We start from the raw sequence: 26,893 nt of genomic DNA, 5'->3' as shown, positions 1-26,893 counted from the left end.
GATGGAGGCTAATGGAAGCCATATGTGCTGGAGGAGTGGCGGCCTCCCAGATCCCTGCAGCCTCTGCGGGCCCGAGGGGGGCCACCAAGTCTCTGATTGCCAGTCTGTTGAACTCCCCATCTTCTTCTCCAAGAAGCTTTTTCCATCCTGTCTCCAAAGGTACTTTGTTTCCAGGGCACTGTTCCTACTGATATGTGTGTGTGTGTGCGCTCAGTCTGAAAAAGTTGTACCGGCACTGAGAGCGTGAGAGTGGCTGTGTGACGCTCGCAATGACTGGCTTTGACGTTTCCCTAGTTCCCACCCGGGTTACCGAGCTAGAGGAGACGAGGTATCTTAAGGCATCAGGCTGATACCTTCGTGCAAAAAAGTTTCCTCTCTTAAAAGAACGTGAAGTTGCTCAAAAACAATATGGCAGGTGGGCCTTACACAAGGTCCCGTGGGATGACCTAATGCTACAGAGAACACGGGCTTTGCAATTAAATAGTTTTCCAAGTAATCCGTCAGTGGTCTTAACACTGACGTCATCTGGACGGTTACAAGGCCTCAAAAGACCACCCTGAGGGCTAAATGGCTGATCTTCTATCTCAGGGACGTCCTTCAAGGATGCCACTGCTGAGGGCAGCAAGCCAGAGAGAGTGAGCACCATCCTTCATGAGTCCTTATGCTCCATTCGAGCTAGCCTTGCTGTTCTGGGTTGTCTTTTCTGATTTTGCCTGGAGTATTGGGGCACAAAAACATAAGGACTTTAGGGACTGGTCACAGTGAGAAAGAAGACATGCAGACAAGGCCTTGGGTTAAACACTCTGGGTGCTCAGTGGCCCCCTCTTTGGTCCTCGAGAGCCAGCAGAGCCACTCCACAGCTCAACTCTCCTGTGATCCCCTACTGTTCACTGCCTCCTGCTTTCTGCTCTCACTCCCAAACGGGAAAAGTGGATAGATAAGTAATTTCTAATTTACATGCACTTCTCCTAAGATTCTTAAATTGCTTTCCTGCTAGTATTTCCTGACATCTGAAGCCTGTGTGAAATACACAACATATGGGAACTATTTCCATCTGGCGCAACAGAAAATAAGAATCTGCCTATATTGTAATTAGCTTCTAGACTTAACATGTTTAGTTCTGAACCACGATTGCATTTGTTGATATATATATTTGCTTTTGGATCACTGAATTTTTAAAAAAATGTAGTGGTTATAAGATGACTGAAGTTCAGCCTACAGTTTCCTGTTTGGAGGACACAGAGAGAGGGTGTGGTGTTTTGCAACTGTTATAATTCTAGATTCTCACTGCCCCTAAAAGCAACTTGAGGAAAAGAGTTTCCTTTTTAGAAATGTACATCTTCTTTAGCAGAAGTAATGGATTCTTTAGGTAATGAAATAGACTTTGATGGTGGTGTGAGTGATGATGTAACTGACGGCAGCTGTATCCATTCTTCATCCTTAAACATCAGAGCTGAGTTGGGTTACTGACTTAAGACACAAGGTGTACTGGAGCTACAGTCACACTGCCATGACCACCAGATCCTTGAAACAACTACTGAATGTCTGCCACAGGACTCAACAGGCAAAATCTGGAACCTAAATGCATACAGCCAGATGCCGAACTTTCTTAGATCAAGCAGTACCCAAAAATAAGTCCTTATTAAAGGACACCAATGAAATTAACTTCTTGATTTTTTCATGTAATCAAAAGTGTCTCACCTTAGTTCCCTTCAGTTGAGGTGCTAAACCGGCCGTGTTCTCTTTAGATTCAGGGGGAGTGGGTGATCCCAGGGGAATATCTGCCTTTGGAGCCTAGGGAGAGAGATATTTTATATAAATTAAGCTGTCTGCTCCTCCTGAAACTCAGAAGCACTTCTACCTTAGTACTTTTCAGCACAATTTGCTTTCCTGACTTCCTTTCTGGGTGAAATAGGCAGTATATGTCCCTGAAATAGCAACTTAGTATTATCTTTTAACTTTTAAGCACTCTAGATACAAAAGTTGCACTCTAATCAGAGTCTGATATTTAAAATCTTTTGTTATTAAGAAGCTACTTATTTGCCATTATGATCCTGTTCTCACTCTCAAAACACACACACACACACACACACACACACACACACACACCAAAAGTTGCCATTTCTCACTTAGGCATCAGTTTCTGCCGGCATTGATACAACTTAGTCAAAACTGACATCTTTGGTGTCATTTTTGGTGGCTAGTAATAAATGATTTATTCAAATGAAAGGTGTTACTTAACAGAAGTTCCTGCAATACCTGAAGATGGAGGGAGGGAGGGAGTGGTATTTTAGAAGAGCTAGCTAACCTGTCTTCAACAATTATATTAATTACGTTTGAAAAGTAAATCACTGCTCTTTGAAAGTAATTTCTTCATGTACTTTGGAGGGAAAAGGGCTATATATATCCAAAACTATAGTATATTCAGTTTCATGTCTCTCAGTTCTCTACTGAACCTAGCATGCTACTTGTTTTTGTACATGTGAAGAACAGAAGTTTAAAAGCATGTATTAAAAACAGCAACAATAACAATAAAATGCCTAGGAACCTGTCCTTTTGTCCCTAATTCCCAGGTAGTTTTACTTAATAGTACTTCTTTTTCACCTTTTTTTTTTTTTGGTGCTGGGTGGGGGGTGCGGGTAGGGGGCCGCTGTGAAGCAAGTGGGATCTTCATTCCCTGACCAGGGATAGAACCCAGGCCCCTGCATTGGAAGGCCAGAGCCTTAACCACTGGACGACCAAGGAAGTCCAATTCCCAGGTATTTCTTAACAATTCCAGAAAGCAACATCTGGATCAAGAGTTTATAACCCTCTAGAATCATTCTGAAACTCAAATTTAGCTCTGAGACATTTCTCTACTCTAAGACTTCCGTGCTACTGAGAGCAGTCTAAGAATGACAATCAACTGGTCTGTCTCAAAGAAAGAGTATGAACTCAGGAGCCTGTTAGAACATGGTCTATGCTCCAGACTTTATCTCCTAAGTCTCCCTAGAATGCTTCTGGACCAAGCCCAAATCCAGATAGGTTTCTGAAAATCTGGAAAAGGAAAGCAAGATGGTGTTTCCTGAAGAACATCTTTCATGTTGGACTTCATGTTTTCCTTGGCTTGCCCAAGGAGTCGATAGCACAACCAAGATTCCAAATGACTGGTCCTCATTCCCGAGCATTTGGTTCCATCCACTCGGCCACAAGTGCAGCCTCTTCTCTCGTGGGCCCTCCCTTCTCACACGCGCAGCTTCTGAGTCAGACATGAAGCCACAAAGCAGGGAAGTGAGAGGTCCCTTCTGATGGACCCAGAGCAAGATGCTCTAGTGACTGGGCCAGTCCTGGGTTCTTCAGAACACCAGGAGAACAAAAGCCACTGAGTTAAAGGCAATCACAAATAATTAAGGAAATGGGCTGAAGGGAGACAAAGGAATTGTTTATTTTCTAGATTGGCCATTCACCACTTAAAAATTAATAGGAATCTGGGCAAATGAGACAGACAGGAAAGAACAGGAACCATTCCATCTCAAAGGAGAAAGAATGGTGAGGAGGACTCTAAGAAGACTAGATACTTAGAAAGAATATAGCCAGACTCCTAATAAGAAATCAAATAAGACTCCTAAACACAGTAAACAGCTCTAAAGCTACAGGTGGTTTGAGTGATTTTCATTTTTTAAAGGAATTTTTAAAAGATCTTAAAGCCACTGGGGCAAAATTCCAAAAGATAAGCCAAGAGAGAGGCCTACTCTGACTGTAAGAGGAGGCGGGTGTGTGAGCGGCCCCCGCCGTGGGGCCCGGGTTCCCACTGAGCCAGGACTCACCTCCCCACTGAGCGGTATCTCAATGGGCTTCGGCTTCACATCTATCAAGTAGAAGGTCCGGGACAGCAGCAAAAGAGAAGGCGGGACATTCTCCTTCAGGTGGAGGTCCTGCCACTGGAGAACAGGAGAGGGATGAAGCATGACAATCACAGACCATTTGATGTGACCCCTGCCCCCTGCCTCTCCTCTTCTCTGGTCTCACAGCCCCCCAGGCGCACGCTGAGTACTAAGAGCAAGGACAGGGGCATGTCTCCCGGCTGCTGCATCCCTGCTTGGGCCCTACAGCCCCTCACAGTCAGAGAGGGAGGTTCAATTAACCTCTTACACCAACTGTGGATCAAAGGAGGTATCTTCAGTATAAAGTAGATAAATGTAAAAGATTACATCAACCTCATTCATAACTAAAGAAATTAACATTAGAATGAGATATAATTTTTCAAGCTCCAAATTGGCCAAATTTTGGATAGGGGTATGTGTGTGCGTTAGTCACTCAGTCATGTGAGTCTTTCTGACCCCCATGGACTATTGCCCACTGGCTCTTCTGTCTATGGAGTTCTCCAGGCAAGAATACTGGAGTGGGTTGCCATTCCCTCCTCCAGGGGATCTTCCCCACCCAGGGATCGAACCTGGGTCTCCTGCATTGCAGGCAGATTCTTTACCTACTGAACCACCAGGGAAGACCATAGATAGATAGATAGATGCACACAAGACAGAATTCAAAAGGTAAATTACTCTATTCTCTAGCTACCCTACTTCCCTCCCTGGAAGCAACCACTGGTACCAGTTCCTGATACAATCTTACAGTGATACCCTATGCGTATACAAATATACATTTAGGGACTTCCCAGCACCAGTGTTTCCACTGCAGGAGGCGTGGGTTCCATCCCTGGTCAAGGGAACCGGGATCCCACATCCCTGAGGCATGGTCAAAACAAAACAAAACCTCAGTGGTAGCCACAACACTTGAGCCAATAAAATATTAACAACAAAACCAAATATACAATTATATGTTTATCTTTACACTAAGGGTGATATATACACACTTGTCGTTTGCTTTCTTTCACTGAAGTATCTTGGAAATTGATTTGTACCAATAGATGTAGAGCTGCCTTCTTTTTATTTATTTATTTTTTGGCCGCACCATACAGTGTGCTGGATACAGAATCCTAGTTTCCCGACCAGGGATTAAACTCACGCCCCCTTCAATGGAAGCACAGAGTCCTAACCACTGGACCGCCAGGGAGGTCCCAGAGCTGCCTTCTTTTAAATGTCTGTAAAGGATTCTATTGATGGAAATGCCATAATTTATTTGATTATTGTACTAATGAACTTTAAGCTATTTTCAGTCTTTTGCTATCATAAATAGTACTGCAATGGATAATCTTTTAGGTATGTCATTTTGCACATGTGTAAATTCCTAGAACTGAAATTTCTAGGTCCAAGTAAATGCATTTTTAAATTTTGGAAGCTGATGCCAAACCTCCATGCAGGGTTTTACCAGCACTCCATGAGTGCCCCTCTGTCCTTACACCCTCCCCAACACAGGGAGTCACCCACCTCTGACCTTTCCCAAGGTAACAAGTGCATATGGAATCTCATAGTTTTAACTTTATTTTTTCCTTTGAAGTTAAGACATTTTGTAAGTTTATCATTTTTAGCTTTTCCTTTCTATGAGATGTCAGCCATATCCTAACACAGGATTTTGGGAACAGTAATCCATAGCACTGAAGATTGTACGGTTGGCTTAGTTTTCTCACTCCCTTGAAGGGGGATTGTAAAACAACACATCCCTCCAACAAAACAATTTGACAGGATGAAGTCACTTAATACCCTACATGCAGGAAATAAATGATGTTTAAATACCCCCTAGAACATGCTCCCCTTCCAATCAGAGCAGGTCTGACATGGAAGAGGAAATCGCTACCTGATGTGGTTCAAAGCCACAACAGTGGGTCCTAGCCCTAAATAATTTGTGCACACTCCAAGCACTTTTTTTTCCCAGCCATGCCAGACCTTAGTTGCAGAATGCAGGCTCTTAGTTGAGGCATGGTGGCTCTTATCTGCGGCATGCATGATCTTTAGTTGAGGCATGCAGGCTCTTAGTTGAGGCTTGGCGGCCCTTATCCGCGGCATGCAGGCTCTTTAGTTGAGGCATGTGGGCTCTTAGTTGCAGCATGTGGGATCTAGTTCCCTGACCAAGGATTGAACCTGGGCCCCCTGCATTGGGAGCGTGGAGCCTTAACCACTGGACCACCAGGGAAGTCCTTCCAGAGCACCTTTTACAGTACTGGGAATGAGGATTGTAACAGGAGTTATTACTTTGTTTTAAAGCACTTAAAACAGTTTAAACGCTCCATTAAAATCCACTGTTTGGGAGAGAGTACGTTATCAGAGGGGAATCTGCTACAAAGCTAACACTTGACCCTGGTTTGGAGCATGAATTGGGAAAGCAGCCCCAGAAGGTGTAGGCCTTCAGGGGGGTTCACCCGGATGACAGGCCCTGTATCAGAGCTTCAGTTCGGGGCCCTCATGATACCCAGAGGAGGAGGACATTGGAGGGTAGTCCCAAGACTTCTGTCCCTTGTGTACCTAAGCCTTCTCCCAGTTACTCAATTAAACATTAAACTCTGTGCTGCCATGAAGGGATTCTGCAGATGTAATTCAAGTTTCAAGTCGGTTGACCTTAAAATATGAAGATGACCCAGGTAGGTCTTGCCTAATCACATGAGGCCCTAAATCTGGAGCTAGAGGTTGGGTGAGAAGTTCACTGCAGATGGAGAGGCTGGAGGGGCTGAGAGTGGCCTGGGGCTGGGAGCCAGTGAAGAAACAGGGCCCGCACTCCCACAGCTGCAAGGAGTTGAATTCAGCCAACAAACTGCATGAGCCTGGAAGTGGAATCTCCCCCATGGCCTTCAGAAAGGAAAACAGCCTGCACTTCTGACCTGCAGGACCCAGAGCTGATCAGCGGGTGTTACTTTGAGCGGCTAGGTTTGTGGTAGTGTGTTAGCAGCCATAGACAACTATTGAACAGAACAGCGTGTTGCAGTCAAAAATAAAGCCAGCTTCTTCAGTGGCCCACGGCTCTGTTAAAGAAGGCCAATTAGGTAAGATGGCAAGGCAGAAATTGAAAAACAAGGCCTGAAAATGGGAAAGGGGGCCTCCCAGATGGTTCTAGTGGTAAAGAACCCTGCCTGCCAATGCAGGAGACATAAGAGACACGGGTTCAATCACTGGGTCAGGAAGATCCCCTGGAGGGCATGGCAACCCATTCCAGTGTGCTTGCCTGGAGAATTCTATGGACAGAGGAGCCTGGAGGGCTACAGTCCATAGGGTTGCAAAAAGTCAGACATGCCTGAAGCAACTGAGCAGACACACCAACGGGACGGGAGAAAGTTCAACGGGGCCCAGGAAAGCGGCCACTTGCCTCTGTGAGCTGCTGTCTGAGCTGCCCCTCAGTGAGACCCAGTGACAGCATCCCTCGGGCCCTGCAGGCGGCTTGGAGCTCCGACACACTCAGGGCATTCACCCCTTCCTTGGCAATTACCTGGGGGAAAAGAAAAAAAAAACCCGGAAGGAATGGCATCAGGTCCTTTGGTTCCAGTTTTGCCTAATCCTTCAATTCCCACAAGTCAGGGGAAAGGCAGAATCAGCTAGCTTTCCCACTCTGTCCCCTGCACTGCCTGCCACAAAGGCCAGGTGCTCAATAGAGCCAGGTGACCTCGAGGTGCAGTAGTGGAGGTGAAGGGAATCCTGCCAGCGGGTGTGAATAATATCAGAAATTTACAGAACTCCACCGCCTGACCCCGAGGTGTTTCTCCCTCTTGCACTGCCTTGTGCCTGGTTGTGACAGCTCCACTCCACTTCCCTTTCGTGGCGACTTTAAGACTCATTAGAAAAGCATTCCATTTGAAAAGCTTTCAATGTACCATTTGTTGCACGTCCCAGCAGTGTTCCTCCCCCACCCCCCAACCCCCTAAGAACAGCCCCAACTCCCTGGGCCTCAAAACTCCCTCAATAAATAACTTAACACAGTTTCTACTTGGTATGACCCCAAACTATGGGACTTCTGGGACCAGGATTGTTTATTCCACAGTTTTGAAAGCAACCACTGAAATCTAAATGGGGCCAATGGGATCCTGCCTTCTCAGTTCTGGGAATCCTGCTCCCTCAGGCAGAATGCTTTTAAAGCGGCTGATTCAGATTCAAGAAACATTCTTTCCACTTTTTAAGGACACTAACGAGTAGTTACAGTCCAATGGTGCCCTTACTCCAGAAGATGTTGGGGTCCTGCCTTCCATCCATCCTTGGCCACCCCTTCTTACCAGGGCTGCTCACCAAGATCCAAGCGAAGGAAGCACAGGGCAAGTGTGGGGGGCGGGGGGGGGGGGGCGGGGGAGGGGTGGGTGTTGAGCACTGTCCTTGGCAGTGTGATCTGTTCCCTGGGATCTACTGAGTTGCTGTTCCTTCCCCATGGGTCCTAACTGGTTTTGATTAGCCCCAGCTAAGACATCCAAGCTACTCACTGCTTACAAGATCTTCTCAAGAGGCCGACAGGCCACCTCGAAAGTGAGTCATCAAGGTTCCGGTTATCAGTGGTTGCTCAGACCACTCATTCTGCCAGAACCAGCCTCCGGGCAGACCTGGCAGAAGGCAGTGCACTTTGTCACAGAACCACCCTAAGACAGTCCCCAAGGCCTGGCCAACTCCCTCCAGCTGTAGCTCAGCTCTTACCTCATCATCTGCTTTTATAGACTTCAGCCTCATCAGTAGCTGGAAGCGAAGCAGATTGTTGGTTCCAAAGGACTGCAGTTCCAGCAGTTTGCAAAGGGCCACCAGCTGAGGTCGGTCGAGGTGCTCCAGGGTCAGCTGATCCTCAAAGAGTTTGGAAAATTGAACTATCTCCTTGGTGCTGGGCTTGTGGCCTGTCTGGACCTAGGCAGTGGGACACAAGGACTAATAAAAACCTGCTTCCTGCTCAAAGAATCTTCCCTGTAGACCATGTGAAAGATGCCAAAGCACTTATGGATTCTATCTTAGGTCTGGAAGTGGGCCCTGAGTTACAAAGAGGAGTTTAAAAAAAAAATCTGTCGGAAGTCAGCCTAAATCAACTGAACAATCAGGAGAATTTCAAAAGTTTGAGTTTCATTGTACTGTTTTTCTAAGTAGTTATTAACATCTTCAAAGCATTGATGGCTTTAAGATAGGTTTTCTGCAAACTCCCATAAATTTTTGAAATACTGTATTTCTGTAACTGAGATATTTGCAAATTCAGAGATCAGGAACAATCTGGAAGCTCCGTGATGACACGAAGTTGTCTGGTTTTATATAAAAGACTGACACCTGTTTGACGTAGGAGGAGAACTGGGTTGAGGCGTCCCCCAGCTGGGCCCTGTTCCTCTTTGCCATTTCTGTAATCGTTTCTTGAAGGAATTTTGCTAGTTCCAACTTTGCAGCCATTTTCTTTCTCTGTTTTTCTTCCTTCATGATGGAAGAGGAAAGTTAGAATTAATCCTTCATGATTACAACTTGGTAGATAAAGATGAGAGAAACATGATTGTGGTGTTGTTGCTTGCCATCTCTACTTCATGAATGAATATTCTTATTAGACCTAATTCAAGGAGTTTTGTGAAAACCAGAGAGAATTAAAAAGTAGCCTCGATTTGCAGCTTGTCTCCTTAATCTTACCTTTCTCACTAATGCAATCATCATAAATATTGGATGGGTTCAAAATAGTGCCCTCAGGGGAAGCCTTTGTCACTATCTCTTAACCTGGTGCAAACCATCTAGGTCATTGGTCAAGCGGACCCCTGGTCTGAGGAACCCCAGATTTTCCTTGGCCACAAACCAAACTAGGAAATTAAGCTAATGAAGTTTACAGGTTAAGAAGAAAACAAACACAATTAATTACAAGATAATGAAGTGCTATAACAGATATAAACAAAGCACTACGTAGAAGAGAATTAAATGCATACTCTTAAGACATTACGTTAACCACTAATTCTAAATCCTTGTTCACCATCAGAGATACAGTGTGGTAGTATTTTCAAAATAACCATGATCAGGTAGATACAGAGAAACAGGAATAAATGTGTTTTATATACATATATATATTACATATATATATATATTCCCCCCATTAAGTTGCCCAAGAGATTCTAATGACAAGCAAATCATAGCAATCATTGGTTTGTTTTTTTTTTTAGAAATATCTTAGAAGAATCAGCCCCTAGAATCACACAATGGCAATACCATCATTAAAATCCATGCAGCCATCAGTTTCATTCACCTGTTTATTGAACATCCACCGTGTGCTAGGTGCTAGGGTAAAATGGGCAAAAGCAGGTAAGAATTCCTGCCCTCAGGAAACTTCTAGTCTAATGGGAGAGACAAACATTGTCAATTAATAATAAACCGGTAATTCCACCCCTGCTGCTGCTAAGTCGCTTCAGTCGTGCCGGACTCTGTGTGACCCCATAGACGGCAGCCCACCAGGCCCCTCCGTCCATGGGATTCCCCAGACAAGAATACTAGAGTGGGTTGCCATTTCCTTCTCCAGGTAATTCCACAAATTAATCTAAAAGTATATCAGGCAAGTACCATGAAAGAGAAGTGCATGGTGCTGGGACCTTGTGTAAGCAGAAAGCTAGGTACTCATGTTTACTCTCTTGCTCTCTCCCTCTGATCATCAAACAAAGCAAAGGAGAAAGTATTTTCTAATACTGTGGCCATGATATGTATGTGCATATGTTCAGGAAACAGGCAATGTTGAGGAAAGACGAATACTTAGATAAATCACTACCTCATCCCCCACCTCTTTCTGCATTCACTAACACATTCCTTGGGGTCTTCCCCGGCAGGTCTGTGGTTAAGATGCTGCACTTCCACTGCAGAGGGTAAAGGTTCAATCCCTGGTCAGGGAACTAAGATCTCTCATGCCACATGGTGCAGCCAAAAACAAAACAAAACAAAAAAACCCCACCACATACACCTTCCTTGGAATCCCATGGTATTAATCCTAGACCCTGACTACTTTAAACGTAAGTAAACTAATTTCAAACCACTGCCAAGCAGTTAAATATTGCAATTTGATTCTACTCTTTAAATCTGTCTCAAACCCACCTTCAAGGTTTTGCTCCTGATGAAACTTTTATAATTCAGGTTTTGTCCTCCATCTCTCTCTCATGCTACTGTAGTAACCTTCCAGCTGATTCTCATTTGGCTCCACCCTTTTAATCCTTCCTGCCAGCAAATTGTTTTCCTAAAGTATAGCTCTAATCATGATTGATTAGATGATTTAGATTGATCTAAAATATAGATCAATTTTTTTTCTCATCCCCTGCTTTGCATTCACCTTCCATCAATCACCATAGTCAAAGTCTAAACTCCTGAGGGTGGCAGATACTTTCCAACCTAACCCCAGCACAGCATGTGAGTCTCATCTGCTCCCATGGATCCCCTCGTATTCCCTGCTCCAACTACAGAGGGCCAGTCGGTGGTCTTTGATTATGTCATATGCTTTTATACTGTTAAGGCATCTTAAACGCTAGTCCTTCTATCAAGAATGCCTTTCAAACAGTGTGGTAAAATTCTACTATTCTGTAATCTCAAGTCCATGGTCACTGCGACAGGGAAACATTTCTCAGTCTGATTTAAAAATTGCCTTCATTGTTCTTTCACAGGGCGGGATCCACGCCTTCATCCGTCTGCCTGGCAGAGTGGCCTAGATGGAGAGGATGAAGGGGCTGCCTTGGTTGGCCAGCCCTTCACCTTCACAGTGGCCATCAGAGGAGGAGGAGGACGCCCTCTGCTTGGGAGCTACTCATAGGCATGCAAGGGTCTGGTCATCTAGTCACAGTTAATTTTTGTGTGGCCCAAAAATAAATTTAAAAAAAAATAATTTAAAAAATTTTATAGGGGATATAGGAGCGGGGGTCAGGAGGTAGCTGGAGATCCTCTCTACCTTCTGCTCAATTTTTCTGTAGACCTAAAAAGAGCTCTTAAAAAGATAAAAAACTCTATTAATTCTTTTAAAAGCTTTCAAAATCCTCATACCTTTTTGGATTCACTTTCAAAAGTTGATGGCAACATCTCTGGGAAAAGTTTCAGGAACACTGGCAATAAGAATTCCATGAAGGGGACGATGATGAACACCATGAACGGAACCAGGCGGAAGAAATCAGCACAGGTTCTCAGCAGCTAAAGAATTAAAGGCATATGCAAATATCCATTATTTCCGGCCACGCCAAAAACAAAAGTCTGCCTCCGTTCTGAAAGCATTAAAAACCCAAGGCCACTATTTATAAAATGGAAAGGCCGGATTTTCCTCTATACCTTAGCTCAGAAGTAATGTTTATGGGATATCTTCAAGGAAATCTATGACAATCAAAACATATTATTGGCATCCCTGAGCTTTCATCTAAGTCAGTACTTTAATAACATGGTATCTGTTAAAATCGGTTTTTCAGATGCATATACTTAATACATTAACAGCAGTTTCTACTCCAGATGCACATATCAAACTTGAAGCCTCTCAACTCCTTGGAGAAATTAGAAAACACAATTATAAGCATTCCATGGGCAACTATACACGTATTTTAAGAGCCCATCTACAGATGTACAGCAAGTCAGTTGCAGATAAGTCAGAAACTCTGGTTCTCACCGTGAATTACTATTCCTACTCTGGGATTTTTTCAGAGGGATTTTTTAAAAAGTTGGTTGACCAACAGTTCGTTTCAATTTTACATTTTCTTTCTCAAATATGACTCTTGCCTACCCTTCTTCTCTCTCGTCTGGTCAGCACCTGTCCATGCAACAGCCTCCAAACCATCCTGGCAGCAACTTTTGTGTCAATCCAAAGCAAATAGAATCCATTGTAATAATATTTCAGTTCATCCATAATTATCTGTCTATAAGATCGCTTTCCTTCCTTAATCGTCACGCCTGCTTCTTTCATGGGCTGAGGGCTTGGCACCTGAGGCTTCTTTGCTGTTTGCTCCTGCTGATGTTTACTGGGGACATCCTGCGACCAGCAAGTCGATGTGTGCAGCTCTTGGAAGATTTTGGCTCGTAAATGAAGTACTTTATTGCCTGATTGACTTGGATAGGAGTACTTTCTGCTTCCATAGTTCTTCATATAGGTTTTGTTTGAATGGGAATCTAGCAAGTGAAGAAATGCAAATGATGGGGAGTAAGAAGAACTGGTAGGCTGGACAAAATGGCTAGGGAATCTGGAATAAAGACCAACAGCCTCTGAGTCAAGCACATACTATTACAGAATGAAAGAGTAAAGAAATAAATATTTTATCTGGTAAAAATAAAACAATCATTTTTAAGCTTGCATTTTTCAAAGCTGATCATGTTCATGAATGAATGACATACAACTTTTTAGTCCAACTGAATAACAGTATGCTTTGTGGGTGAATGATACACTCTATGAGAAATATTAATAAGTTAATTCCTAAGGATAACTGTTGTGTTACAACCTAGAAACTCTGTGACTATTAATTTAAAAAGCAAACATTTTTCCATCTGGGGCTATGTCTGAAAGTTTTGTCTCTATTATCATTAAGCAGGTGGAACACTTGTATTTTCAGCTACTCTACTGATGACAGAAATATTGTTTGAATGAAACATTTCATGGTCCCTGTGGGGACTAACCAATCACATAATACTGCTTTGTCTATGCAGTGCCCAGGGACTCCTTCAAATAAGAAGGACTTACAGCTGAAATGTCCTTCACCTAAGACTCCTAAGGAATGTTGGGAATAAGAATTAGAATTAGGCTCCCCAGCCAGGGATCTCTACATTCCAATTTTGCAACAACTCACAATCTTCAGCTAAACTGACACATCAGATTGTTTGAAAATAAAAATAAGACCCAGCTAGGTAAAAGAAAGTTTCTGGCAAAGAGATTTCTTTTGGCATAGAAGTGGCTTTTTCCATTCCTTCAGACTATTTTTGCCAAGATAAAGCACTTTTTGAATGGCCAAAAGGGAAAATGTACAATGTATTTGGCACACAGTAAGGTCTCAGTGAATATTCTTTGGAATAAGTAAGTGATAACAGGCCTTACTGGGGCAGGTATAAGCCCTAGGATTGGCTTGCTTGCCAGCCATTTTACTCCTTTTTACATTTACGGGCTGCATGTAACATTCATCAGTTACAGTGGTGTCACTCTAAAGCCATTACATTTTCTATCTTACCTGTTCCACACTTTTACAAAATTACTCAGCTTGAGTTCTAAAGCATATAGAAAATCTAGGGTAAGTTTAAATACATTAAAATGCCTGCTTCCTAAAAGCCAACACAATTAAAACCAAGAAAGCTTTAATTGTGTACTGAGTCTATCCTTTTACATGTATCTTTTCCATCTAGAAAAATAAGGTTCATATAAATAGTGGAAAGAGGAGGGAATCCCAAGGCTTACCTTGTCCGGGCAATAGCTAAGACTGTTTTATAACTGTAGAAGGCCATATTTATATTTCTCTCAATGAGTCAACATAGGGACCTGGGCAGAAGGAGTAAGTAAACAATTCAGTACCTTAAAAACATATCAGTTATTCAGATACCAGGATTTAAGTGTTATAAACTACTTCAAGTGTAGAAAATTTGCATATTTTATTCAAAGCGTAAAGTCTCCCTCAAGTTCATTTCCAATTTCACTCTTCATTTACACCAATCAGGAGTAATATTTTCTTAGCCCTAGATTTGAGAATGGTACTTTTAGATCCCCACATATAGAAATGATCTCTAATACAATGATGTTCATATGATGATATGGTCTTCAAAGACATTTTGATTTCTGGTAAATAGTCATTTACTTGAATGGTTGCCAAGTGTCTAAGAAACTGATCGAGACACACTTATTTGTAGCCTAAAATTACAAGTAGACAGTAAATTTTCTGCATTTGTTTTTAATTAGGTTTTCTCCTTACTTGGCCAAGCTGCTGCCAAGCCTTTAAAGACTGAAAATACTCATCAGTGAAAATATGCAAGGTACGTACTAATAATTCAGAAGTGGAGGAAGCCTATTTTCCTATGCTAAGGATTCTCTAAAGAGCCCAAGTGAAAGTCGCTCGGTCGTGTCTCTTTGCCGTGTCTCTATACAGTCAATGAAATTCTCCAGGCCAGAATACTGGAGTGGGTAGCCTTTCCCTTCTCCAGGGGATATTCCCAACCCAGGGAACGAACCCAGGCCTCCCGCCTTGCAGGCGGATTCCTTACCAGCTGAGCCACAAGGGAAACCCAAACTGAGCTTTAAACCTTTAAATAAGCTTTGCCAAAATTTCTGACCACCCTACGGGCACTTTTCAGCCAAAGGCAGCAAGAGAATTGGTTTCTCACACTGTCAACTGTTTTCCTGCAGCTGGGAAAGGAGTTCTAGTCCCTCCTGGTCGGAAACCTCAACCATAGAGCTGACGTCTTGAACAAGAATTCAAATGATACTCCAGAACATCTGGACCCAGACCAAGCGCAAGTCGTCTCCTGTTGGAGAGGGACAGTTAATCTGCTCTGAGCAACCACTTCCCAGGAGGGCGGGGCCGAGGCCAAGGCGGGGCGGGGCCTAGGCGGGGCGGGGCCTAGGCGGGGCGGGGCCTAGGCGGGGCGGGGCGGGGCCGGCGGCGAGCCCCGCCTGCGCTTCCGCACCGCCCCTCCAGCTCTCCGGGGCCCCAGGCTCCCCGGGTTACCTTTGCCTCTGATTCTCGGTGACACGGGGGCAAAAGGCGCCCTCGGCTTCCCCAGCAGATGGCTTTTGTGCGCCTTGTGCGTTGGTGGGCTGTGTTTGCTGTGGTAGGGTCTGGTGGGGGGGATCTTTGTTTTTTTGGAAAGGGGATGGTGCAGGCAGTGGGACCACGAGCTTTGGCGGTCCGAGTTTATGGAAGGAAGGCGAGGAGCATCGGGGCGCAGGGTGCTGAAAAGAAATGAGGAAATGAAGCACAGAAGGTGCGGGGGATGGATGCTGAGCTCAAAAGTTGAGGCGCGGGTAGGGGACCGAGGTCAGGGGCTGAGGAGAGAGCGGGGTGGGGCCTGGAAGATGGGAAATCTGGGCGCCGATGGGAGGAGCAGGATACGGAGGGGAGCGGGCTCCGGAGGAAAACAGGCGGGCGCGGTCCACCGAGCAACAGCCTGAGGACTTGGCCCGCCCGCCCCTACCTCGGCCGGCTCCCGGAACGGCTGCCTCAGTCCTCCAGTGCCTTCCCAATGCCCCTCCTCCCCCGGCTCCCCCAGCTAGAAGGGCCAGAAGCCAAGTCTCTATGGCTCCACCTCTTTCCTCCGCCATCACGTCACTGTGAGTGACGACACCACCCGCCAGTCAGCTCGCAGATTCTGGGGCGCGAGGGCGTCCTTCGCGGTGGCAGCCTAGGAGGCAGCGAAGTCCGGTTCCCACCGTCGAAACGACTCGTCTACGGGGTTTTTTGTTCAAGGAGTTGTCTGTGCTGGGAGGCTCAACCCTGCCTGCCCGTCTTCTGTAGGCTGTGGATTCACATCCGTCCGCTCTCCCCCACCGCCAAAACCCTTTCTTGAAGACTAGATGGAAGAAGCTCTTACTCTACCAGTAGCGTAATATGCCTGATAGTCGCCATGGTAACCATCTGGGAGTCACCAATTACATCACTTTGATGTCTCCCCTTCCACCTTCCAACTCCGCAACTGCGGGCGGGGAAAAATAGCAGGGAGAGGGAATGGCAGAAAGGGCGGGAATGGTGAGGAAAACATTCCTCTCCTATCTCTAGGGTCAAAAACTGGAATATTGTGAAATCTGCATATGGAAATATGAACTCCACTAAAGAAAACTGCTTTATTAATTCTCCTAGCAGACGTTGTTTATGTTCAATAGTGTAGAAATCTCAGTATTTAAAATGTATATTATAGTAGTTGTGCGGTTACATTAGCACTGCAGGTTTGGGGGCACTTCAGTTCCTAGGTTGGGGAACTGAGTCATTTTTGGAAAGTGAAAGACGTAAAAATGTTTTCTCTCCCCAGTTATCTCTACCCATCCATTTTATCTGACTCTAGAAGGAAAACACAATTTTGGTGGCTCTCCTTTGACTAACACCAGACAGGAAGGAATCGCTTTCACACGAAGGCTTCTCTTAACATGTGACTGACCACAAACTTTATTCATCTGGGCTGCGCATTTGTAAGAATAAAAGCTGATGGGTATAAAATTTAATTCTTTTAAAAAAAAAAATGAAGGCAGCTTTTAATCCACAAAGCTTTTTTTTTTAAGCTAATAACCAAATAGATCAACTATGTTAAATGGGCAAAACTTTTCGGTGTGGCCACTAGAGGGCCCATTGTGCATGTCTGATAGCCAACTTTCCACATAAAGGCTTCCCTTCATGGTCTCTTGTTTTCTAGAATTAAAATCTATAAAGCTTTGGTTTCTGTACCTTTCTTTCCCTGAAAATTCCCAATGGTAAATTTTGAACTCTAAAAGGCTAGGTAGGTACACTTTTCACATTAATTTCATAAATTAATCACTGCATTATCATGCACATGTACTTTTCTGGAAAAGATCATAAAAGATGCAAAAATATTCCTCTCAGTTCCCTGGGAGACATTTTATACCGGGAAATTATTCTTATTCATGCATTGTATTCATTTACAACCAGGCACAGTGAAAATCATTAAGTATTCACAAACCAGACGAGCTATTCCAAACCCAGTATTTGAAAGATGAGCTAGACTTTCTACCATGGCCATATGTCAGCAATTCCATTTTAAAAAGGGAAGGGTTAAAAATCTTCCTTATTGAAATCCATTGGTTCAAAGCAGTGTCTGCCTTCTGTTACCAGACCTGGTGGGTTTTTTGTTTGTTTGTTTGTTTGTTTGTTTTTTACTTTCAGGATAAGTTATTTATCATGTAATGAGCTTCTTAATATAATCTTCAGAAGAGAAAAACAATTTTTTTTCTCCCTAACCTTGGCCCTGAGAATTGTAAATTGCTTTCTTAATGAGCTATTTGCTCACTTTCTATGAAGAAGAGAAAGCATATTCTGAACCTCATGTTAGATGCTAAAAATAGAAATTATTATTTTTAATAGTTATTTCTCTAAATATGGCTCCAGACCAAATATTATTGACAATATATATCTTATTCAGGAAAAGACTGTGCATTTACTTCACATAAATTTAAACTCTTGATAGCACAGCTTTAGAAGCAGATTAAAATAAAATCCCTGGGAATAATTTTCCACATTCTCCTCAAGGGGACAATCCCAGTGTCAGGCCAAGGAAACGGCATATCAACAAAGCAAGAAAGATACAGGAAGATGGAAAAGAAGATGGAGGTAGAAAGGATCTTAGGAAAGAAAAAGAAAAAAAAGACCAATTTAACCTCTCTTTCCAGGAGGTAGAATCAAACATTTGAAATAAGTTCACAAATCCCCTTTGGAGATTTGTGTTCTAAAAAGACATTTAAAACAAAGAAAAATGTGCTTTTATTGATTCCTTTAACTTCTGGTATCACAAGCATAGCAACCGCACAAGTATAGGTGTATAAATAGTTAAGGATAGTAATGGAGATCCTAATTCTGAATATCGTAATTTAGAATTATTAACAGGGTGGTTCTGTTTAAAAACGAATCCACAATTAGTAACCATGAAAATCATTGTTATGTAGGACTTTTTAAATTTCCTGTTTAAGTGGTATTTACAGATAAAGATAGCAGGAATTGCCCGTAACAGTACCAAATAGGTCCCGCACTGTAACGTCGGCGGAGAGTCTAACGTCTGGTGGGTGATATGACTTCATGATTCTCGGAACCGAGTATTGGTTTCCTCATCTCGCTGCCTGTGTTTCCTTCGTACATTCACGTCTGCGCTGCCGCGTCCTAAGTCATTATCCCCAGGCCCCAGGAAATATCACCAAACCGTCACACTCCTGCAAGACTCGTTTACCGTGTCACGCACCTGAGACCTTCTATTGTTTCACATAAGTTTCCTAGGATGGGGGAGTGGGTGGGTGGATATAGGGTAACAGAGAATCTCGATTCCCGCTTCCTCCCTCTCCTTCCAGCGTGCGTGAGCTTGGACGAGTACCAACGCCCCCATCCCTCGAAGCGGAGGTGTGGCCGGCGAGCAGGCGAGGGCACGGCACGTGATGGGCGGGGAGCCCTCGGGGTCGGGGTGCGGGCTGCGCCGCCTTTCCCCCCGTTACCCACAAGCCTCCGGGCCCGCGGGGCGAGCAGGAAGCGGGCATGCGGGGGCCCGAGGCCTGCCCGGGAGGCGTCTGAGCAGAACTGCCGTCCGGGCCTGGCCCCCAACGGGCTCCGGTCTGAGACAGCCGGGTGGAACGCGGAGCTCTTCTTTGACAGCGGTCGGGCGGGAGCCAGTCAGGGAGGCACAGACATCTCTGTCCCCTTCCCCGCCCCTCCGCCCCCGCTCATCTTTATCAGCCGGGCGCCCGTCTGCACGGGGATTTCTAAGGTCTGGGGACGGCCTCGCGGTGTCACCCCGGAGTCCCGCCGTCGGGTGACTGACAGACGCTGTTATTTCCTCAAGCATCAAGGAACACGCACGAGCACACTTTGGCCTCACAGGCCCAACCTCCACCCCGTCCTCTAGTTTTGTTTTGTTTTTCACTCGGCCTTCGCATCGCGCCTTCCTGTCTCTCCGCCCGGATCGCCTGCGGTCTCACTTCTCGTCTAGACTCCGCCGGGCGGCTCGCGTTTCTGGCTCCCCCCACCCCCACCCCCGCCCCTCCTCTCCACAGGCTGACGAGCCTCTTCCTCCTTTCGGCCCTTGGCGCCCCCAGCCCCGGACTGCATTTCCCGGCAGGAGCCGCGGCCAGCGGCCAATCAGCGGCTGAGGATTTGGCGGCGGCGGCGGCGGCGCCCGGAGAGTCGGAGTAGGGGGGGCTTTGTGCGCGGCGGCGGCGGCGGCGGGAGCGGGCGGCGGCAGCGGGCGGCCAGGACGGAGGCGGAGGCCGAGGCCAAGGGGGGACTGTCCACATTGATCGCCCGCGGAGAGGCGCGCGAGGCCGCGTCGAGCACCGAGGACCCTGCTGCCCCGGCCCGGCCGCCAGCCACGGGCACGTCTGTGGGAGCTGCAGCTGCGCGGCGACCCCCATCCCTCCGGCTCCGCCGCCCACAGCCTTCCTCCTCTCGCTGCGCGGTCGGCCCCGGCCCGGCCCGGCCGTGGCCCCCTCCTCGGTGCCGGCCGGCCATGGCAGAGGCGTCCGGCGCGGGGGAAATCTAGCCCGGGGATTTCATGAGGCCTAGCTTGGTTCCGCCTCCTCCCGCCGTGGCCCCGGCGGCTGCCCTCGCCCCAGCCCCACTCCGGGCCTCCGTGTCTCTCCTGTGATCCTACTGACACGGCCGGGGGGTTAGAATGGAACAAACTGAAGGTAAAGTGAATGCGCGTGTGTATGTGTGTGTGAGAGAAAGAGTGTGTGAGGGTGTGTGTGTGTGTTGGAAGGGAGGACTGTGGAGGGGACGACGAGGAAGGGGCGACCTAGGAATGGGACCCGGGTCGGGAGAAAGACCTTAGCAGGAATGGGAGGACCACTGGGTGGCCCGGAGGGGCTCGAGGCGGGTGTGGAAGGATGGGGCAGGGTGGGGGTGTGGAGGGGATTGGGAGGTGGGGCTGGGGAGGTAGCGACTGGGATGAGGGATGGAGTGGCGCTGAGCTGGGAATTGGGAGTAGAGGTGGGATGGGGGCGGGGATAAGGATGGAACGGGGGAGGGGGCAGGGAGCGAGGAGAAGAGTTGGGTTCGGAGATGGGAGACCTGGGCGGACTGTGAAATAGGCAGGTTTGGGGGTGGAGTGTGTGAACTAGAGGAGAGTCTGGGGGGAAGGAGAAGGAATGTGATGGAGAGACAAGGCCCCAAGGGCACTCTGAGGGAATGGAAGTGGAGGAAAAGGTGGATTAGGAAAAAGGGATAAGAAGTGATTGAGACAGGATGCAATTGGAAGATAGGAAATAGACTCAGGAAACCGGGAGACCCAGGATTGGGCTCGGGAAGGAAATGAAGTGAATGTTGACAAGGGGTGAGAACTACGGGCCAAGCGTCAGAGTGGAAGGAAAAGAAGGGGCAGGGGGGTTGCTGGAGTGTTAGGAAGGGAAAGCCTTTTGTTCCTATATTTGTTATTCTGTGCGTTTTCTTTCAAGGCTCGAGAATGGAGAAGCTAGTGGTTATGGTGTTGTGAAATGGAGAGGTGTGGGTTTTACTGCTTTGAGGGAGGAGGAGGTGTGTTCCTGTAATGGTAGCAAGACAGGGAGAGCCATGGCCATAATTTGATGGTTTTGGTGAGGGAGTGAAGACTATTCAGATTTAAAGGGGGCAGGGGCAGCCATGTTTGCTGCCAGGCACTGCAGTGTAAATAAATTCCTTCTTGTCTCCGACATCAGTAGGAATCTGGAAGGGGCCAGTTCCGATTTTTAACCCCCCTTCTTTCTATTCATGAACTCTTCCCATGCATCTTGGGGTCATATAAAATTATTCATAACCACCAAAGGAGGTAGTAATGTTTTCCATCTTGTGTGTTTCGCTGCTTTCTCCCACCTCTCTTTTCCCTCTTCCTTCTGGTTGCGAACACGGCATGCTAATGAGCTGCAGTGTAAAATTTAACCCTTTTAATAAAGTTAAAAGTATATTTAATACTGGGTGAAGGAATCATAACTAGTCTCTCTATTTCAAGCATGATCATGAAAAGTCTTTTAAATATTGCAAATGCATTTGTTTCAGAAGCTTCGGAGGCAGTCAACGTGTTTTTTGCAATTCTTTGAGTAAACAAGGAAATTGCCTGGGTTGTTTTACTTGGTCTTGTGCTCTTGGCAAAGCACTGTGTGGGGGAGAAGAGTGGATTGGAAGGTCTCCTGTGGTAGAGTATCTACTTTCCATAGTTTGAGTGTTGGAAAATTAGAAATGTGTGTATTTTTTAATGGTTTTTCTGATAGCTCTTGCTTATAGAGGATGGGTGTGTTAAATGTTTTCTTTTTTAAAATAAACCCTCCTCCATCCCTTCCCTTTGCTTTCATACAGTTGCTCAATACAATCTCCAAATGTCAGTTCAGCACAGTGCAGTGATCTGTGAAGTAGGCATGCAGATCTCAGAGCATCATTCAGGTGCCAGGTTTTTTTGGTGGAAACTTCAGATCACACTCTCCAGGAAAGCAACAGTAACTCTCTAATGTATTCAAATGTATCTACTTGTGTGATTTGAAAATAGTTACTATTTTAACGGTTTAAATACTAACAAATTTAGATAAACTAAGTGGAGCCTGTTTTCTTTTCCTACTGAAAAGGATTAAATGTGTGAGTGACCTTTTGTTTTTGCTGTATTATTGTAATTGGGGGAATCCAAACTTTAATCCATCATATTGATATTGAAATTGTTCTCTAATACCGAGTAAGGCCTGTTAAAATTTTAATATGATGGACTCAAACCAGTTGTTCTACATTTTCATTTAATCTTAGTGCATTATCCTTTCAAGTTGTTAAATAGAATTTTAAGATATATTCTTGTTCTTTTGGAAAAATTAAATATAATATTATTAGAGTGTTAGTCTGGGAGAGCACTTTCAGAAGAGGGGTTAGATTTACAGCTTGGAGTGTTTTTGATTTGATAATATTCAGCCTGAATTTTTAAAGAATCTTATGAGAAAAAGCTACTCTCAAAAAAACCATTCAGTATGCTTTTTTGGGGGAATTTCTTTATATGGTGGTTTCATTTTTATATCTCCCGCTTGATTGACATGTTATTTGTAGTTAATTTGTAAATGAACTAACAGTGCCATACATTTTTAGGAAAATGAGAGATTGTTGTATATTAAAATAAGAAAAGATTCTTGGAAGCTTGCATTACTTAAGAAAAAGTACTCCTATAAATTCAGCCTTTTGTAAAGATTCAGAATTTTGTAAAGAGAAAGGTGCCCTGCCCAGCTGCCCTGAGGATTCTGCTTCCTTGGCCAGGGAGCCATATAATGAGGAAGGCTACTCTGGATAGATGATTCTTAATTAAAATCCAGACTTTGCTCTCATTACCATGTCCATCATTAGCTCACTTGCAGCCTGTGATAGCTTTTTTTTTTTTAACTTTAAGTTATTAGATATGTCATTTCTTAGATTGATCAGATTGAATGAGTTTTGGGTAAAGGAAATTGGTTGACTTAAGGTTGGTCATGCTTGAATGACTTGTCAAAGTCCTCAGTCAGTTGTCTGATTCTAAGTATCCAGAAACTGGGTATTCAGTTTCTGGAGTTCATAATAGTAACACTAGGTATAGCTGCTGATAGTTGTTGTCCTGTAAACATGTGCTAGGCGGAGTGACTTTTGTGGATGATTTCCTTTTATACTTCCAACAGTTGTGTGGGGTTAGTACTATTAACTCCTTTTTTACAGGTGGAGAAATTGAGCTAAATAACTTAATAACACACAGATGGTAAAGAACAAAGCCAGTATATGAACCTAGGTTCTTTTCTAATTATAAAATCCGAATCAGAAGACCTTTACTTTTACTCTTTAGAAAATTCATAAAAATAATACATGTTAAGTATTTAAATTTTTTCAAATATTAAAAAAGATTGAGAGACTTTTTTAAAGTTAGCACTCCATTCTCCACAATAGCCATTTTGAGGTTTCTTGTGTGTCCTCCTAGAAAATTCCTGTACATATGTATACACATTTGTCTTAAAATACATAAAATTGGATCACACTGTTCGCATTTTGCTTTTTTTGTTTTAATAGTCTACCTGGGACATCCTTGTAAACCAGCACACATGGACCTACAGCTTTCTTTTTGTTTTTCTAAAGGGTCATATAGTATTCCATTGTTTGGAATGGAATGTTAAGTTGTTAACAAGTTTTTGCTGTTATAAGTAGTATAGCAGATCCTGAATTAAGTCCCTGACAGCCTCTTTATATAGAAGAGATATAGTCCAACTACTTTATTTTACAAGAGAAATTACAGAGACCAAAAAGTTAAGTCCAAGGCTTCGGTAACAAACCTGTTACCTTTATCCCAGGGGTCCCCAATCTCAGAGATCTTATTCCTGATGACTGAGGTGGAGCTGAAGTAGTAATAATAGAAATAAAGTGCACAATAAATGTAATGCTCTTGAATCATCCTGAAACCATCCCCTCCACCCTGGTCTCTAGAAAAAATTATCTTTCATGAAACGGGTCCCTGGTGCCAGAAAGGTTGGGGACCACTGCTTTATACCACATCACGTTACTTCATTGTGAATGTACTTGTGCTTTCTGTCAAAGTTCAATGTGAGGGGGAATACCCAAGGTTAGGCATTGTTAGTATAGTGAGCGCAAGGGGCTTAACTTGCAGTGAGGTCAAGGCTCTTCTTTTTTTCCGTACTTTGTTCACCATGCCGTACATATAACATACACACAAAATATTTTTACATGCATAAGTGAGTCTTGCCCAGGTATCTTGAATTTTGTGTTTTGAGTAATCAAGTGGTTTTGGCAGAATTTTTCCTGTTTTAATTAAATTATCAATGAAATTTTAAAAAAGAAAAAAAAAGAGGTCCAGCTTGGTCCTGGAAAAGAATTTGGAAAGAAGACTGAGACAGTAGTAAGTTTGTTAAATGAACTAAAAGCACCTAATTGAAGACAAGTTTTTTTTTTAAAAAAAATCATAGGCACCATTGATTATTTTAAATTATTTTTTACTATAAGAAGAAAATTCATAACCTTGGATACTCATTCACTGAGTTCTTTTAGAACAAAAAATCTGTTTTAAACACTTAAAAAATTAAAATCATTAGAGCTTTAGAAAGGTTTAGAATTTGATGTCTATCCATAAAATCTGTGTTTGATGCAATGCTGTTTTTAGTTTTACTTCAAAAAAAAAAGTCTATTATATGTTGAAGGAGGCAGCTGATTTATTCATATGTTAATAAACACCGTGTCCAGCACTTGAGTTTTTAAATGAATGGTGAGTTTTACTTCTGCAGGCTAATCTTTTAATAAATAAAATACAGGTAAATTTAAGCAATTGATTATATTATGACTACCTAACACTTTTTAAAATACGCAGAGGGTTTTTGTTTTGTTTTTATTGTTGATCTTAGTAAGGACTTAATAAGTATTTTTAAACACTTTTGTGTTACATTGTGCTCATGCAGGGTAACATGACAATAAGGGAAAAGGCATATTTAAAATTTTGTGATTTAGAGAATGTTCAATTTTTACTAAATGAATGTGTGTCGGTACTTCTAAGGCATATCTGCCTGTTAACAGATTTTGAATTTGAAAAGCTCTTTGATAAATGGTTCTTGGCTTATTTTTAAATTTTATCAATAGATGTGAATCTGTGTTATCACTGAGTGATCTACAATGAGAGCTCTTTCTACTAGGTTCCCTTTTTCATCTAGGTTTAGAATTATATTGAAAGGAAAGTGAGTAGGAAAATGAAAAAAAAATTTACTTTCATATAGTTTCCATTTTAACGATGCATGAATATGAATATTACGGTCTAATGATCCTTTGCTTTTACATGACACCTTCTGAGATATTTGATAGAATTGTTGTTGTTTAGTCACTCAGTTGTGTCCCACTCTTTTTTGACCCCAGCGACTGTAGCCTGCCAGACTCCTCTGCCCAAGGGATTCTCCAGGCAAGAACACTGGAGTGGGTTGCCATTTCCTCATCCAGGAGATCTTCTTGACCCAAGGGTCAAACCTGCATCTCCACAGTCTCCTGCATTGCAGGTGGATTCTTTACCTCTGAGCCACTGGGGAAGCCTGTTTGATAGAATTCCAGCACAATAACATGTGTGTGTGAAGTTGGAAAGCCCAAGGATTATTTAACTCAATTTAAATAAGTAGATATTTTAAATTAAAAAAATATGTTGCTTCCTCAGATTTTGTGGGTGAAACAAAATTTAGTTTATCAAATTGATTTGCGATAACGAAGATTAGGAAGTCTCATGTGGAGGCTTGCCTACTGGCATTTTGGCCTTAGGCAAGATGGTATTGTGTCTGGTGAGTCTTGTGTTACTGTGGAGTCATAAGAAAGCTATACATAAAAAACAAACAATACCTTAAAAGCCTTCTTTAAAGACTTTTTAAGTTGTAAAATGTGACATATATATATAAAAAAGCATAAAACCTAAATGCACAGTATAAACAAATAATTAGACAGTGGACATCACGGAGTCATCTCCCAGGTAATAAGTCCTTTAAGAAAAGCTGCAAAGACAGCGTCATCGGTTTAAGTGATACTGCTGTAGTGGTAGTTGGTCTTGAGGGATAATGATGTGCTGAAAACTAAGCGGAAAAATGAATAACCAAGAGGGGAGGGGTCAGCACTCAGTAAAAACTGAATCACCAGTTTTTGTTGTTATCAAAAGTGTTACCTAGACAATTAAAAAAAAAAGTTTCCTAACATTTGGTGTAGTCATTTAATGATTTGAAATATTGGTGCTTTACTAATGAATGTGGAAAAAAATAATTCTGAATCCTACAACAATGATGCTGTGTTACACAAAGTTGTTTCTTCAGAGTTCGTCTCTGTTACACTTTTTGGTCAGATTCAGTGACTACTGGTTTTAGATTTATGTGCAAACACTAAACAATGGCTTTTGCTTCGAAAATGTCAGATTTGCCTATATCAATAATCTCCTAACTTATGTATCTTATTTACAAAAACTAGTTTGACTCTTGCTTTCACATTAATGTAACCATGAGGAGGCAATCAGCAGTGGCAGTCTATGTTGACTCTTCATCCGTGGTGCATCTTGAGTTTTACCCTCACTGCATCTTGGCTAGGTGAACCAAATTTCTTTCTTAACTGGAGAAACCTATTTTAATATGCTCCCCTTGATTTCTAGACCATTTTCTTACAGATATGGAAAGGTTAATGTTGGCTTTTGGGTTTGTTTTTTTTTTTTTTAAGATATTTACTTATTTGGCTGCACCAGGTCTTAGTTGCATCATGTAGGATCTAGTTCCCTGACCAGGGATCGAACCTGGCCTCCTGCATTGGGAGTGCAGAGTCTTACCCACTGGACCGGGACGTCTCTGGAGGATTTTGGTAGCAGAAAAAAGTTGAATTTTTTTCCTCTCTGACTACCTGATGAACACAGTCTATTTGAGTAAAATTCTCCAACGTGGACTTTGTGAA

At 43.7% G+C, this 26,893-nt stretch overlaps 2 protein-coding genes across 14 annotated transcripts in view; one reads left to right on the top strand and one right to left on the bottom strand.

The window, feature by feature from the left end:
* Positions 1-143: 143 nt before the first annotated feature.
* On the bottom strand, positions 144-16,606 carry LETM2 (leucine zipper and EF-hand containing transmembrane protein 2). 8 transcript variants are annotated; one of them, XM_043453986.1, is made up of 12 exons: positions 15,960-16,606; positions 15,494-15,717; positions 15,150-15,290; positions 14,233-14,313; positions 12,580-13,033; positions 11,859-12,002; positions 9,147-9,284; positions 8,538-8,738; positions 7,231-7,350; positions 3,807-3,920; positions 1,702-1,794; positions 144-713 (listed from the first exon to the last, which is right to left on the bottom strand). In XM_043453986.1, exons 4-12 carry the CDS (start codon positions 14,277-14,279, stop codon positions 660-662), a joined length of 1,365 nt encoding a protein of 454 aa, XP_043309921.1. In that variant the 5' UTR covers positions 14,280-14,313; positions 15,150-15,290; positions 15,494-15,717; positions 15,960-16,606; the 3' UTR covers positions 144-659. The 8 variants fall into 8 exon arrangements, with proteins under 8 accessions (XP_043309921.1, XP_043309920.1, XP_043309923.1 ...); XM_043453985.1 differs by having other exon boundaries at positions 15,494-16,606; XM_043453988.1 differs by lacking the exon at positions 15,494-15,717.
* Positions 16,607-20,021: 3,415 nt separating this feature from the next.
* Positions 20,022-26,893, top strand: part of NSD3 (nuclear receptor binding SET domain protein 3) — a 99,092-nt gene continuing 92,220 nt past the window's right edge. For 4 of the 6 annotated variants that reach the window (XM_043453966.1, XM_043453965.1, XM_043453964.1 and 1 more), the window contains exon 1: positions 20,044-20,157. The gene's annotated coding sequence lies outside the window, so the exon portion shown is untranslated. Of the gene's footprint in view, positions 20,158-26,893 lie in introns of all 6 variants that reach the window. The other 2 variants (XM_043453962.1, XM_043453963.1) reach the window with 1 other exon arrangement.

The sequence above is a fragment of the Cervus canadensis genome, chromosome 31 (genome assembly GCF_019320065.1).
Source record: "Cervus canadensis isolate Bull #8, Minnesota chromosome 31, ASM1932006v1, whole genome shotgun sequence".
NCBI classification, from domain to species: domain Eukaryota; kingdom Metazoa; phylum Chordata; class Mammalia; order Artiodactyla; family Cervidae; genus Cervus; species Cervus canadensis.
This window is presented reverse-complemented; position numbering and strand designations above follow the sequence as displayed.

Excerpts from the sequence above, each read along its gene's own strand:
- LETM2 (XM_043453985.1), bottom strand. The coding sequence starts at position 14,279 with ATGGCCTTCTACAGTTATAAAACAGTCTTAGCTATTGCCCGGACAAG. Across the intron at positions 1,795-3,806 it reads AGATACCGCTCAGTGGGGAG|GCTCCAAAGGCAGATATTCC; the intron begins GTGAGTCCTGGC and ends CTCTCTCCCTAG. Across the intron at positions 714-1,701 it reads CTCAACTGAAGGGAACTAAG|GCAAAATCAGAAAAGACAAC; the intron begins GTGAGACACTTT and ends CCAATACTCCAG.